The 16628-nt window shown below is 40.8% G+C and overlaps 1 protein-coding gene and 1 long non-coding RNA gene across 2 annotated transcripts in view; both read left to right on the top strand.

Moving 5' to 3' along the window:
* POLE (DNA polymerase epsilon, catalytic subunit) overlaps window positions 1–16628 on the top strand; it is a 128357-nt gene that overhangs the window by 26826 nt on the left and 84903 nt on the right. The window contains exons 8-15 of the mRNA XM_089652208.1: window positions 8441–8521; window positions 8643–8750; window positions 8841–8951; window positions 9500–9585; window positions 9682–9801; window positions 14389–14521; window positions 14650–14763; window positions 14893–15105. Coding sequence (XP_089508334.1) covers window positions 8441–8521; window positions 8643–8750; window positions 8841–8951; window positions 9500–9585; window positions 9682–9801; window positions 14389–14521; window positions 14650–14763; window positions 14893–15105 — 966 coding nt within the window. The remainder of the gene's footprint in view (window positions 1–8440; window positions 8522–8642; window positions 8751–8840; window positions 8952–9499; window positions 9586–9681; window positions 9802–14388; window positions 14522–14649; window positions 14764–14892; window positions 15106–16628) is intronic.
* On the top strand, window positions 5490–6291 carry LOC149447691 (uncharacterized). Its single transcript, XR_016305833.1, has 2 exons — window positions 5490–5912; window positions 6018–6291. It is a non-coding gene; the product is annotated as an uncharacterized LOC149447691 (long non-coding RNA).

Raw genomic sequence — 16628 nt, 5'->3', positions numbered from 1 at the left:
CTGGAATGTACAAGCTGGAACACAAAAATATAAGGTATGTATCTAGCAATATGGAAACCAAATCACATCCAAAATTTACCAGGCCTCCCTCCACAAAAGTCAATGGATGCTGCTGTTACCTTCTCAGAGGTGAGACTATCATACCCGCCTCTCAAATGTAGGGACTTCCTGGATAGCCACCCCAAATGGAACAGGGTCCACAGTACCAAGTGATTCTGAGGATATATATAGAAAAAGATAATAAATGTGTAGAACATGGGCATCAGGTAATCCCGAAAACAAAACACACATAAAGATGTGGATATATTACCATCAATAAGGATCAAGAAGACTCCTGTCGACTTGAACTAAGATCAGGTCCTTGATGCTTTTCCAAAAATGCATATGGGGGTGGGGGACCAGGTATACACGATGCGTGGATTTCAAACACATATAGTGTGTATATAGCATATAGCAGGCCGTAGATACCTGAATTTAATATACCCAGTAAAGGGTTTCCAAAAATTGCTCAATTTGAGAAGGTTATTTGCGGTTTTATAAGGATGTGGCTATGTCACAGCAAAAAATACCTGAATAGGATATCATATGTATATATATATATATATGTAGATTCTCCTCCTTAGAGGATTTCCAAAAAATTCCCCGAGTATACAGGGTAAATTAGGCCCATACAACATGCCCTATGAACACCATGTAGGCTCTGTAAATCTCAACAGCCGTAAGCTTTTAAATAACTTGCCACCGGTGGAAGATATATTTCCCTGAAGGATTGCCGTTTGCGAACCGCTGTGATAATAGCCCACTGGTAGTTCTCAAAAGGTCTTGGGCCTACCTAGCAGGGAGCTGTGACACCGCCGTTCCTTCCCGCCTCGTGGGCGCCGCACCCTGTGAAGACGCCGAGCGTAGTGACGTCAATACGTTGACGCGTTTCGTCCGCCAATCACCGCAGACTTCGTCAGAACTGGGAGGGGACTTCAATCCTTTGCCTTATATGGTGCACTAATTGCATACCAAAAAGTCTCCACCTCGCCATCTTGTGTTGAAAGAATATCACTACATTGGGAATATCCAGAAGTGAATTAAAACATATATCCTGAATTTAAAAATGATTGCTGGATGTGGAAGAGGAGCCTAATTACTATGGACCAAATCATCTTCCAGGAGAATGATAGACGGGAGACTATTATTAGCATATTTCACTTTCACATAGGGAAACATCAAGACCAAGTACAGCCACCAAGATTTCAAAAACAGTCCTATTGTTCTATATGCTCACCACCTAATTAGAGTAGAAAGAATCGAACGATTAGGTTCATATTTTGTCCACAGAGGCCCATATTTAGTGCATATATAGGGTATCGCAATGTAGATTATAGCTCATGATATATAGAGAGTTCAAGGGAATTTATTTCAAAAACACCCCAAAGTTAAGTTCTGTGTTTAGTCCAGATGGGACAAGTGCTCCTAGGGTATAGATCCAGAATTTTTCTTTTTGTAGGAGGACTTTATCAAAATCACCCCGACGAGCCGAAATATTCAGCAGAAAGATCCCTTTTACTTTTAGACCATCTGTTTTGCCCCCGTGTACTTCTTTAAAGTGTTGCGCCAATGGGTTCACTTTTTCTCCCTTTCTTACATTCCTATTTTCATTTCTAATGTCTCTCAGATGTTCACCAATCCTAGTCCTAAGGCTTCTTTTGGTTTTTCCTATATAAATCTTTTTACATGGGCATTCTATCATGTATATCATTTTACTACTAGAACAGTTAATAAAGCTTCGTATTTGAAATGTCCTAGAGTTATCATTGTTGAAGAACTGATTAGACTTATGTACAAATGGGCAAATCTGACAATGACCACATGGAAACATACCATATATACCAGTCTTCCTAGTTAGCCAGTTTCTCTGTGGTTCCCTCTGAAATTCTGATTGTACTAATATATCATTTAGATTCCGAGTTCGTTTTGCCACCATATGGGGGCTCTCTCCTACCACTTTCGCTATCTGCGGATTCTGAATTAGTAAATGCCAATGGGAGTCCAGGGCCTTCTTGACTTCATCCCATTGTTGTCCGAATTTAGTTATGAATCTTACCGGTTGGTTTTCAATATTCGCAGCTGCCTTTGGTTTTGATTTATTAATTAGTTCCTCTCTTGATTTACCGAGGGCTCTTCTTTTTGCTCTTCTTAGGGTTCTATGTGAATAGCCCCTCTCTCTGAACCTTTTGTAGAGCTGGATGGATTCATGTCTATATTCTAATTCTTCTGTACAGTTTCTTTTTATTCTCTGGAACTGACCGATAGGGATTCCCTGTTTTAGACTCTTTGGATGGTAGCTATTAGCATGTAGAAGTGTATTGGCCGCTGTTTCCTTTCTAAATGTTTTAGTGACCAGTTTATTTTTGTGGACAGAGATTGACAAATCCAAAAATGTTATCACCTCTCTATTCACTGTATACGTAAGTTTGATATTTCTATCATTCTTGTTCAAGAATTCCATAAAGCTTTTAAGCTCATCCATACCTCCATCCCATACCATTAGGACATCATCAATGTATCGCAACCAGGTTATTGCATATTGTTTATAGGGAGTGGAGGGATATACTAGCTCCTCTTCCCACATACCTAGATGTAGACATGCGAATGCCGGGGCCCAGGGTGCTCCCATGGAGGTACCACATATTTGCTGATAGAAGAAGCCCAGAAACTGGGGGTCTAAGTTCTTAGTAAATGCAGATCTAATTTCCGCATCCATCTCCTCATTGATCAAGTAGGCCATTACCTCCTTAGGTATTTTCCCTTCCACAAGAAGGGGAGGGAATTACATAGTATCGTATAGATATAGTCAAAAAATATCAATAATCCAGCAATCACTGTACACCATGCAGATGTTTAAGACTGAGTCCAAACCTCCAAGGTGGCAGAACAGGTTATAAGAACCTTTAAGGAAATATATCACAACAATAAAGCAAAAGCAAGCCACCAAAAATGACACTAATTGTTAATGTCATAAGCACCTCTCCGACTCACTTGTACAATTTTGTAGACGACTTGATCAAGGATTTGGTCCTGGAGCTCAAATCCTATGTAAGAGACACGGGGGATGTACTTAAAAAGATTCTAAATGTAAAAGTACCAGAAGGTGCACTCCTGGTGGGCATCGATGTGGAATCACTCTATACCTCCATCCCACACATTTGGGGACAAAAAGCGGTGGCCCATTTTCTGGAGATATATTTTCCTGAAATGGAGGCCCAAAATGAATTTATATTGGATTTGCTTGAGTTTATGCTGACCCATAACTGTTTTCAGTTTCTGGGCTTCTTCTATCAGCAAATATGTGGTACCTCCATGGGAGCACCCTGGGCCCCGGCATTCGCATGTCTACATCTAGGTATGTGGGAAGAGGAGCTAGTATATCCCTCCACTCCCTATAAACAATATGCAATAACCTGGTTGCGATACATTGATGATGTCCTAATGGTATGGGATGGAGGTATGGATGAGCTTAAAAGCTTTATGGAATTCTTGAACAAGAATGATAGAAATATCAAACTTACGTATACAGTGAATAGAGAGGTGATAACATTTTTGGATTTGTCAATCTCTGTCCACAAAAATAAACTGGTCACTAAAACATTTAGAAAGGAAACAGCGGCCAATACACTTCTACATGCTAATAGCTACCATCCAAAGAGTCTAAAACAGGGAATCCCTATCGGTCAGTTCCAGAGAATAAAAAGAAACTGTACAGAAGAATTAGAATATAGACATGAATCCATCCAGCTCTACAAAAGGTTCAGAGAGAGGGGCTATTCACATAGAACCCTAAGAAGAGCAAAAAGAAGAGCCCTCGGTAAATCAAGAGAGGAACTAATTAATAAATCAAAACCAAAGGCAGCTGCGAATATTGAAAACCAACCGGTAAGATTCATAACTAAATTCGGACAACAATGGGATGAAGTCAAGAAGGCCCTGGACTCCCATTGGCATTTACTAATTCAGAATCCGCAGATAGCGAAAGTGGTAGGAGAGAGCCCCCATATGGTGGCAAAACGAACTCGGAATCTAAATGATATATTAGTACAATCAGAATTTCAGAGGGAACCACAGAGAAACTGGCTAACTAGGAAGACTGGTATATATGGTATGTTTCCATGTGGTCATTGTCAGATTTGCCCATTTGTACATAAGTCTAATCAGTTCTTCAACAATGATAACTCTAGGACATTTCAAATACGAAGCTTTATTAACTGTTCTAGTAGTAAAATGATATACATGATAGAATGCCCATGTAAAAAGATTTATATAGGAAAAACCAAAAGAAGCCTTAGGACTAGGATTGGTGAACATCTGAGAGACATTAGAAATGAAAATAGGAATGTAAGAAAGGGAGAAAAAGTGAACCCATTGGCGCAACACTTTAAAGAAGTACACGGGGGCAAAACAGATGGTCTAAAAGTAAAAGGGATCTTTCTGCTGAATATTTCGGCTCGTCGGGGTGATTTTGATAAAGTCCTCCTACAAAAAGAAAAATTCTGGATCTATACCCTAGGAGCACTTGTCCCATCTGGACTAAACACAGAACTTAACTTTGGGGTGTTTTTGAAATAAATTCCCTTGAACTCTCTATATATCATGAGCTATAATCTACATTGCGATACCCTATATATGCACTAAATATGGGCCTCTGTGGACAAAATATGAACCTAATCGTTCGATTCTTTCTACTCTAATTAGGTGGTGAGCATATAGAACAATAGGACTGTTTTTGAAATCTTGGTGGCTGTACTTGGTCTTGATGTTTCCCTATGTGAAAGTGAAATATGCTAATAATAGTCTCCCGTCTATCATTCTCCTGGAAGATGATTTGGTCCATAGTAATTAGGCTCCTCTTCCACATCCAGCAATCATTTTTAAATTCAGGATATATGTTTTAATTCACTTCTGGATATTCCCAATGTAGTGATATTCTTTCAACACAAGATGGCGAGGTGGAGACTTTTTGGTATGCAATTAGTGCACCATATAAGGCAAAGGATTGAAGTCCCCTCCCAGTTCTGACGAAGTCTGCGGTGATTGGCGGACGAAACGCGTCAACGTATTGACGTCACTACGCTCGGCGTCTTCACAGGGTGCGGCGCCCACGAGGCGGGAAGGAACGGCGGTGTCACAGCTCCCTGCTAGGTAGGCCCAAGACCTTTTGAGAACTACCAGTGGGCTATTATCACAGCGGTTCGCAAACGGCAATCCTTCAGGGAAATATATCTTCCACCGGTGGCAAGTTATTTAAAAGCTTACGGCTGTTGAGATTTACAGAGCCTACATGGTGTTCATAGGGCATGTTGTATGGGCCTAATTTACCCTGTATACTCGGGGAATTTTTTGGAAATCCTCTAAGGAGGAGAATCTACATATATATATATATATATATATATATATACATATGATATCCTATTCAGGTATTTTTTGCTGTGACATAGCCACATCCTTATAAAACCGCAAATAACCTTCTCAAATTGAGCAATTTTTGGAAACCCTTTACTGGGTATATTAAATTCAGGTATCTACGGCCTGCTATATGCTATATACACACTATATGTGTTTGAAATCCACGCATCGTGTATACCTGGTCCCCCACCCCCATATGCATTTTTGGAAAAGCATCAAGGACCTGATCTTAGTTCAAGTCGACAGGAGTCTTCTTGATCCTTATTGATGGTAATATATCCACATCTTTATGTGTGTTTTGTTTTCGGGATTACCTGATGCCCATGTTCTACACATTTATTATCTTTTTCTATATATATCCTCAGAATCACTTGGTACTGTGGACCCTGTTCCATTTGGGGTGGCTATCCAGGAAGTCCCTACATTTGAGAGGCGGGTATGATAGTCTCACCTCTGAGAAGGTAACAGCAGCATCCATTGACTTTTGTGGAGGGAGGCCTGGTAAATTTTGGATGTGATTTGGTTTCCATATTGCTAGATACATACCTTATATTTTTGTGTTCCAGCTTGTACATTCCAGGAGGTCCCTGATCTATACTGGGAACACACCTACTGAATATACGGTTCACACAAATATTAAGCAGGAAACCTACGGAAATCCAGGATAACTATTCCATTATTACACCACTTTGCCTTATATGGTGCTCTGTTGGCTAAGATGACCCTTAATTGAAGACGCTAAGTGTTTTTAAACATGATTTTATTTTTTTCATATGTACACCGTGCTTATGTTTAACCTCCCCATGATCTATGTGATCAAATAAAGTATTGTTAAATTCATTTGAATTCATACTACTCCGCGTGGATCTTCTAGAAACCTTCTTTTTCAGATAGGCGTGTTCTTGTCACACTATCATATTGTTTAGTATGCTGTCCCCTGGGTTTATGTATCCACACTTGTACAAGTGAGTCGGAGAGGTGCTTATGACATTAACAATTAGTGTCATTTTTGGTGGCTTGCTTTTGCTTTATTGTTGTGAAATACCAAACATGACATGCTTTAAAACAGCGCATACCCAATGCAATGGCGACAAACTGCATACATTTTTAATATCCATAGGCAACGCTTTAAAAGCCTTTTTTTTTTTGTTTGTTTTTTTAATCACTTTTAATGCTATCACAGGGAATGCAAATATCCCCTATAACTTCAATGGGCATTGTCATATATTCTTTTTTGAGAAATCTGGGGTCTATCAGACTCTCCTCTGCCCTTACATTATCTAATCTGACCAAGATCAGTGTGATCAGATGCTTTCCCAATTTACAAATGGCGTTGTTTATGTCATGCGAAACTGAAGTGATGAAATGTGAAATGCTCGTAGCTTCCGATTTCTTAGACTATAGAGATGATTGGCACCATTCGGTCTCCAGTCAGCTCTATGGTCAATAAAAAGGGAGGGAAAACCAGGAGGGGGGAACCCACTGGAGCAGAAGTCCTAATGAGAACAAACAGTGGCTAAAAAATTATATTTTTTATCAAAATTGAACACAATAGAAAGGCAGGCAACCTCCACCTAACACAGAGATTAAAATAAAATGACAACGTTGTCATGTAAAAGACAACCCACGTTCCGGGATCCCCTCTGACATGCATGCACTCATGCACAAAACAGACAGCCTGCAAAGAGGAATGGAATAGCTAACTCAGATGGAAATGATAGAGTAGTAAAGAGATGAAGACCGGAATAGGGTCAGAAGGGAAAGAAATTGAATGGATATAGTTCAGAAAGGAATATGAAAGGCAACATAAATGGCAAAGTCAATACTCAAGAAATACCCTAAACGCTGAATATACATATATAGTACAGAGTTTCGGTATGTGTACACATCATATATGACGTAGCAGCAGAGGGCTGGTTAGGGCAATGATGTCTAATGGAATGAGTAGAAATAGATGTAATGCAGAATAGCTCCCCAGGTTGGGGGTAGAGGGTCACTGTATACTGCCAATTTCTCCAATATTGAACGTAGCCTCGTGCAGAAGTAGGTGATGCACCTGGATTGGCGCTTTATAGACAATGGAGAGGCAGTGGATGACTATGATCTACAGATCACACAGTGGATATGAAAATCTTGGATAGTTGAAGGGACACCATGCCGAGCTGGTATGAACCAGATGGAATCCTATAGAGATAACATATACACAGAGTCCGTCAGGGTACACATGAGTTATATTATATGAATGTCCATGCAATTTCTTACTAAAATGAACAAATAGTAAAGATGGTCATAGACTGCCATAATTCCCAGTGTGGAGTGGTCACCCAATTATAGGGTATAACCGTGACACCTGAATAATGGTGCAGCACTCAATATAGGAAAGGCAGTGTGTGTAGTTAATGACCTCGAGTCCTGTAACATCAGACGGACAGCAGGATGATAGGCTGCAATAAATGGGGCCCAAAACAGTATATATGTGTAATATACACCATATAATAATGAGGGTGGCTGATAGTATAGGTGGTAAGGAGCCAGAGGACCTTAGTGTCATATACCAATGCAGGGTAAACTGGGAACTTGGAGTGGAGCTCCAAACTCCTCCCGAGCTCTTCATTGTTTTGTTTTGTTTTTTTTGTTCAGCCCGCTGGGTTAAACAGAAAAATAAAAAATTGATAGTGTGTACCAAGCATTCGTTTAATTTCCCTATCCCTATGATAGTCTCTGATCAGTGCTCAACGTTCTCCTATTCTTCATAGGTTATCGCTGTTTTCTTGTATTGCCTCGTTACCGCATTCCCCCCCTCTACTCTTGTTCTTCCAAATATGTACTTTACTCTTCACCTTTGGTTCATTGTCACTTGTTATTGCTTTTCTTTTGTCAGTATTCCAATCCAATTGACTCTTGTAGCCAGGCAGACTCTATAGCTTGGTTTTTTACTCTCTATACCTATTTATATCAATTATCTCTTATTCTGATATCTGTCTTTCAGGCTCACTGGTACAATGTGCGATATCGTGGAAGCTCATCACCTCCAGAGATCACAAGACGGGATGATCTTGTTGAAAGACCTGTATGCATATTAGGAATTTCTTTTTTTGTTCTAAATTTAATCTGTCTCCAAATATTTCAAAATCCTAATTTTTTTCGTTTTTTGTATATCTTGTGCGTGTTTTGTTTTGTTTGTTTTTTAGGATCCTGTGGTCTTGGCATTTGACATTGAAACCACAAAACTACCTCTGAAGTTTCCAGATGCTGAAAGTGACCAAATTATGATGATCTCGTATATGATTGATGGGCAGGTGTGTCTTTACTCTGATTATCAACTTAGTCTGGCTTGACAAGTAAGAATAGTTGATTTATTTAACTGCATCTTGCTTTTTTTCTTCTAGGGATATTTAATTACAAACCGGGAGATTGTATCTGAAGATATTGAAGACTTTGAGTTCACCCCAAAACCAGAATATGAGGGACCATTCTGCATCTTCAATGAGCCAGATGAGGTAATACAATAAGGCTAATGATTTGAAAAATTGGTGTTGGCCTTTTTAAGAAAACTGTAAGATATTCACTGTCTTGTGTACATAAAGAGGGTAAATACCAGCCTTTCTGTATTGCTAGCCATTAGTAACAAAAAACATATGTGCTGAGGGCGTGCGCCGTTCGCGCTACCAGCACACATGTACTGTAGTCACGGAAAGGTCCCAGTCCGCTCTTTCGATTGGGACCTTTCCTGATCATGTGACCGGCCGTGACATCATGGCGGCCACATGACACTAAGCCCTGCCCTGTCCCACCCACCTCCCGACACAGGAACTCCTCTACACGCCGGGACGATCCGGCGTGAAGGGGTTAAAGAATTGAGTGTCTGTTAAAACCTCCTAATAAGTCTGGTCAAATATGTAGAATTTACGATAGAGAGCTATAAATAATAAAAGTACATAAATAGATCAGAAACAAAAAATCTAAAGATAAGCAGTTAATACAGTTCTTCTTTGGGTTAGCTTCATGATGTTAGCACTATGGTAATTAAATTTTTTTCCTTACTCAGGCACATCTCATACAGCGTTGGTTTGAGCACGTTCAGGAAACAAAGCCAAGCATAATCGTAACTTATAATGGGGACTTTTTTGACTGGTAAATGTCCTTCTCTATAGCCCTATAGCTGTCTGTAGCAGTTTTATTTATATCTTATTTATATCTTTGTGGATGAAACCTTGTTGTTCATTCCAGGCCATTTGTAGAGACTCGGGCTGCAGTGCATGGGATGAGCATGCTTCAAGAGATTGGATTCCAGAAAGATAGTCAAGGGGAATACAAGTCACCATCCTGTATTCACATGGATTGTCTCAGGTACATTAAACCAAAATGTAATGAGTTTATTGTGGTGTAAATCTTTTACTGTAACTTTTTGAACAAAAAATTGTTAGTACTTTTTGTAATTCTATATTTGCATGGACTTTATATTTGTAAAGGCTGCCTTATTTATGTATACTGCTATAGCGCGGCAGGGCTGCGCAAAATCACGTGTGTGTATATATACGTGATTTCACATTTCCGGGGGATGTCAGTGACCAGTCCCCCTCGGTGTCAGAATGCCCGCTGCAGTCCCGCTATAAGTCGCTGATTGCCGCCATTACTACTATAAAAGAAAAAAACAAAACAAATTCCAGTATATATACCACCATTTGTAGATGCTATAACTTTCACTTAAACCAATTAATTTACACGTATTGGGAGGTTTTTTTTTTTTAGCAAAGACATCTAGCAGAGTACACTTTGGCCTAAATTTTTTTACGAAATTTGATTTTTTTTTTTTTCATACTGGACATGTTTAATAGCAAAAGTCAAAAATATTGTTTTGTGTTTTTTTTCTCAAAATTGTCTTTATTTTTTTTTTTTTTGTGTATGTATGGCGCAAAAAATAAAAAACGCACAGGCGATGAAATACCACCAAAAGAAAGCTCCATTTGTGGGGGGAAGAAAGGACATAAATTTGAGTACAGTGTTGCATGACCGCACAATTGTCCGTTAAAGTAACGCAGTGAAAAATGGCCTGGTCATGAAGGGGGGTAAATCCTCTGGAGGGCAAGAAGTTAATTGTTACTTGTGCTTTCGCAAGCTCTGCTTTTTCATTTGCAGTGCTACAACCGGCAAACAAAATTGTGAATGCTTGGGGATTTAATTCTTACTTTGGGCCTAGTTGTATTGCTTCCACATGACCACAGCATGACTGTACTGCTGCAACAGGTGACCCCAGTTCAAAACTGTTCCAGGGGTATCTACTTTGTGTCCTCTGAGGGAACCAATGCCTGCAATCTGGATTCCAGTGCCTCTGTAAGTTGTAAGGGTTTACATTATCCCTCTGCTCCATCAGGTGAGGCAGAGCTCCTACCCTGAAATTTGGGGGGCCTCTGTTGAAGGCACTCAGGATTTTGCGGCCCTATTCACCTGATTCCTCAAGGATACAGACCGAAGTTCGATCCATCTATGGGCAGGCTGGATGTACTGAAGTCGATCCATCAATTGACTTCAGTACAACCAGCCTGTTGGAGTTTTTGCATGTGACCACTGCTGTTGGCTATAGCTGCTAGCAGTCTTCATTGTGTTCTGCTGACAAAGGCTCCCCTCTGGCAAAATGTGTGGTGGAAGGAAAGAAAATTGTGCACTATGGGCTGCTTTAAGCAGGAAACACAGTATACGTTTTTATTTACATTTCGTTCAACCTGCACGAAAGGTTCTGAATTCCCCCCATCTACACATTCAAGTTGCATGGGGGAAATGCCTCTCGATGTGCTATTTCGTTCCCATGACATGGCCATTTTTGCCCATGTCTTATAATAGTCACATATAAATATATTGATTGGAAGTGTGTGTGTGTGTTGTTATTGAGCAATATCCTTTCTTACACTTCTAAAAGAACATCTGATTCCTCCTAGCCTTTGAGGGACATTGTCTCTTTGGATTTACCATGAATACCACCTTCTTGGATCCCATGTAAGGCTAACGTGCTCCATCCTTGATGCAGAAGCTCCATGTAGAGGTTGGTGGAGCCTCCACCCATCTTGGACCACTTCTGCAGGAGGTGTACCTAGTCTCCCAGATCCTGACTCTGACTGCACACTGAACTAATGATCAGAAACCAATGAAGTCTGCTGGCAAATCTTCTGTATTAATGTGCACCCTTACTTCTACAAGTGGGGAAGCTGTTGGCAAATCATTCAACGCATATGGGAAACTTGCTCCTTAGACATTTACCCTTTGGGTACTCGGTAAAAAAAAATATTTTGTCTCTACCACTCTCCAGATGTGCCTCTTGCTTTCCCCTGTGCTGACTCACTAATTGCTGCAGACCCTTTGCAGGCTTGGGCTCTCCCTTTCCTTTTCCCTGGAACATTCCAGTTCCCCAAGGGTACCTTGCACCCCTCAGTGTCTGTCGTCTCCAACGGACCTTCTGTCTTTCTAGGTTAACAGGAACGAGCCTTGACAGGCCCTCACACTGAGATCTCAATCATTGGTGTGTTACAGTTGCACTTGATGCTCTTCAGAGCCTGGACTTTTCTGTAAGGCCTAGTCTCCTTTTCTGGTATCAGCTTATGGGATACTCTGACAGAGTGAAGATGGTAAGCTTCAGGGATCCTAGTGGACAGTATCTCCTTGAAAGGCCAAGTACATTGAAGATCTTCTTGGATCTTGCTATGTCAGATTTCACTTTCAAGACCTACTGGTCACCTGTAGTTGTGGGTATCCAGCTTTGGCCCTCACTTCATAGATCCCCAGTGGGCCTTTATGGCCTTTGTCATCAAACAGGGTATCCTTCTCTCCTCTCTTGCAGAAATGTTGGTGTTGGGGCACGTTTCTTTCAGAGGCTTCTTCTTTTCCACCCTTTCTTCTCAACCTACCTCAGCCATTGCCTTCACCATTGCAAATTTAACTCCTAGGCAGTCTAGTGTTTCTACACAGCCTTACATGCAGGGGTCTGGAAAGGACTCTGACTCCTGAATCTAGGGGTTTCTCTACTAGAAGATTCTTCTTCCCTGAGCTAAAGTCTTCTAAGGGATCAAGAGTGTTAAAGTAATACTAAAGCTTTGCTTTTTTTTTTTTTTTACTAAAATAACAAACCTGCCATGCTCTGTGCAGTAGTTTTACACAGAGCTGCCCTGATCCTCTTCTCCTCCTCCTCCTCAAGCAGTGCCCCCAGGGAAAACTGCTTACCGTGGGGCACCACTGCATGCTTGCTCCTGAGCCGCTGCTCTATGCATCCATAAGATACATAGAGCCTTGACTGTTTTGGTTTCTCCTGGGTTTATTTTTTCTATTCCTTGTTGAACTACATCAGGTTAGGGATACTAAATTCCCTTCAGCAGAATTTGTTTCTGTTACACTTGTTTTGTTTCCTCCCATATGGAGTTATCTTCCTCTGACAGTGGTCCTTCTCTTTCTGGACTTGAGAAGCAGGTTGTTAGTTCCTTTGATCATCTGCTAAACCTTCAGGTTGGAGACTTGAACTCATCTGGTCTCAGATTCAAGCATTTATCCTTCAGGTAGCCCTTGGGTTGCTGGCAGTCCCTCAGTTCTGTTTCATTGGGCCTGTGGAAGGTTGTTGCCCTGCTGGACTGCTTATGGACATCCCTACCATATCTGAATTCTTGTGCCCTTCAGTGGTCAAGAAAGAAAATTTGGATTTTTGCACTTGCTGGAAAAAGTCCAGTAACATCCTCCCGCCCTCCATATAAGGAAATGACGGGAGCAAGTCGGTTCTCTCATTCTGGGTCATATGACGTCCTCCCACTCTAATCGCACGTGCACGCCCCCGGGAGCGCGCAGTGCGGCGATCGGTGGTGCGCTGTGTCCCTGGGACACAGCTGATCACCGATCAATGGAAAGAGCCGAAGACGTCGGCTCTGTCATGTGGTCAGCTGTGTCCAATCACAGCTGATCGCGTGTAAATAAGGAAATGCCGGTTATTGGCATTCCTCTCCTCACGAGCTGTCACGCTGGCAGCTTGTGAGGAGAGGAGAGTCGGTAATCAGCATTACTCAGAGGGGACATCTACACTGATCATCAGGGCACTGATGATCAGTGTAGCCCCATCAATGCCACCTGCCAGTGCCTACCAGTGCACATCCATGCCACATATCAGTGCCCATCTGAGCTGCTTTTCAATGCCAGTCAGTGCCACCTAATCAAAATCTCTTATGTACAAAATTTTATAACAGAAACTAAGAAAAACCTTTTTTTCAAAATTTTCAGTTTTTGGTTTGTTTAGCAAAAAATAAAAAAACCACCAAAAGAAAGCTCTGTCTGTCTCAATAAAAATGCTAAAAATTTCATATTGGTACAGTGTTGCATGACCGCGCAATTGTCATTCAAAGTGCGACAGCTCTGAAAGCTGAAAATTGGCCTGGGCAGGAAGGGGGTAGAAGTGCCCTGTAGGCAAGTGGTTAAAGTTGAACTCTTAAGGGGAAATTTTTATTCATGCTCTTGGTACTGCTTTGCCACAAAACTGAGGCATGCAGAGAGTAGGAGGCAATATCCTGGGCTGGCGTACAATATTTTTTTTAGCTTGCCAGTGTTCATTCCTCCTCTAGAAGATAATATACTGGACAGTATATAAATTCCTGGACCCATTAGTGGACTACAAGAAAAATCTAATTTTCCTGGTAATTTTTGAATACATCTGTTTGAGTTGGAGGCACTTTCAGACCACAAGCTTTAGTGAGCAAGAAAACTGGAATTTTTCTTGTACTCCTTACTATCATTTTTCTTGTTTTAGTTTACTGGTGCGGCAGAGGGTTGAAAGTTGACACACATTTTTTTATTTTTTATTATAAAACTTGTTATTTACCCAAGTATTCAGTTTTCTCAACTTCCAAAATACACACCATACACTGTATTTTGTGGTGTGAACCTTTTGGTAATTGTTTGCTCTTCTTGTAGGTGGGTGAAGAGAGATAGTTACTTGCCTGTTGGAAGCCATAATCTGAAGGCAGCTGCAAAAGCAAAATTGGGTTATGACCCAGTTGAGCTGGACCCAGAGGAGATGTGTCGCATGGCAAATGAGGAGCCACAGGTATATTTTACCTCTGTATGAAACCTGTCAGCAGTTTATTTCTGTTTAAGAAAACTCCTCTCAGATCTTATTTGTTTGTTTTACATGCTAAATCGGATTTAGTTCCTGGTTGAACTTTATTTTTGCAGGTACTAGCCACTTACTCTGTGTCCGATGCTGTTGCCACGTATTACATGTACATGAAGTATGTCCACCCATTCATCTTTGCTCTTTGCACAATCATCCCTATGGAGCCTGATGAGGTTAGAAACTGACACAAAACTAAACGTTTGAGCAGTAAATTGTAATTTTTGTCTGTAACCCAAGATTATATGTTCTGTTAGCTAATTTGAGAATTGTAGTGCATTTTTGCTAATATTTGTTTTCCCCAGGTGCTGAGGAAGGGTTCTGGAACCCTCTGTGAGGCATTGCTGATGGTCCAGGCTTACCATGCCAACATTATCTTCCCCAACAAACAAGAGACAGTATTCAATAAGTTGACTAGTGATGGCCATGTGCTGGACTCTGAAACTTATGTGGGTGGGCACGTGGAGGCTCTTGAGTCTGGAGTATTCCGCAGTGACATTCCCTGCCGCTTCAAAATGGTAAATATAATGTAAACACTGCCTACTTGTGTGTTTGTTTTGGTTTTGTTTGTTTCTTTGTTTTGTTTTTCCCAGAGTATACTCAGTAGGCTTTTAACATATGTGGACTTAGTTGCTCAGTCATGTGCAATCTTTTCAGCTTTAATTTTTATCCTACCTATTTTGAGCTATCATTTTACCTGCTTAATAATTACAACTAAAAGGAATATCTAACATTAACAAGAAAAGAATATTGATCTTTTAGGTACTGCACACCTGTTTCTACTGTGTTCTGTTCTGACCAGTAAATTCTAAGGAAATAGCAGATCTCAAATCTCCCCAGTTTTCTATTTTTCTCATGAGGGACACAGGAAATCTTAAACCTTTTGAGTTATACTGCCGCCTACAGGAGGATTGGACACTGGAAAACTGTTGGTCAGTATTGGGAAAACCCATTTCCATTAGCATTCCGTGTGTGTTGTTTTTTTTCTATGATGCCAACTTCGGGCATCTTCTCTCTTCTCGGCTGACCAAAGATTTATCCATCTTTTTTTTTTTTTTTTCTTTTTTTTATCTAACGCCATTGCTGTCTTACTCTAATATCTCCCTGCAGTAGTTTTTTTTTTTTTTTTTTGCTTTCTCACAGCTACTCAGCACAGTTGTCCCCAGTCTCACCTTTGGTCCTACTACTATCAGACCCTGCTATATTAGACATCACAAGTAAGCATGGAAGTGACCCTTATGCACGTGTGCCTGCCTGAGCACTTTCCTGACTGGTTCCAGTTAAGTTAGCTGTGGAGTGCTTTCTAAGTGCAAGTTTTTCTCTTTTTCCACAGAAGCCACATGTAACTTTGTTTCCTAATCTGCTTCTACTTCCTACCTACAGTGGCACTTGATTACCTCCGAGTCCTGAGTGTTGTTTGCCAACTACTAGGAGCCCAGGTTTCTGGAAGTACTCCAGGCCTAGCCTTCTACCAGCTGGAACATGTCTGATTCTAGACACCGAGGGGGCAGTTCGACTGTCTTGGCATCCCCAACACACTGTCCAATAACAGGTCTGGGTCGGCCTGCGAGTAAAGTCCGTCTAATGCTGCTTCCTTTGATGGTATGGCAATGATGCTGCATTGCTCCTGCATTTAGAGCAGTGTAGCCACTGTCATGTAGGCAAAGCTTGCTTACAGTATTACTTGCACAAGTACTTGTACTGTATGTACTGTGTTTTTATAAATTTTGTAATACACTTTTTTTTTTTTTTAATTTTAAGCTATTATTATTTAGTGTGGCGGCCATTAAAGTATAACTGAAGGCAAAACTTTTTTTTCTAGTTTTGGATAGAGTGGAGTGGGATTAGAATACCTGTCAGTTTTCATTGTTGCCTGTGTCCCTGCTGGGAAGATTCATCCTCTCTAGTTGTCCTGTTTACCATTATAATTGAAAGTAAAAGAAAAATCCCAAATTTTGGGTTGCCCCAAGAAAAGTAATAGGGGGAAATCTTCCAATAGGGCCACTAGTTCTGGTGACCTGGGGGTCCCCAATGCATTCCC

This window comes from Staurois parvus, unplaced genomic scaffold, assembly GCF_062004578.1.
Source record: "Staurois parvus isolate SC_StPar_1 unplaced genomic scaffold, SC_StPar_1.0 ptg000673l, whole genome shotgun sequence".
Classification (NCBI taxonomy): Eukaryota; Metazoa; Chordata; class Amphibia; order Anura; family Ranidae; genus Staurois; species Staurois parvus.
The sequence above is the reverse complement of the archived record's forward strand: the minus strand, read 5'-3'. Positions and strand labels throughout refer to the sequence as shown.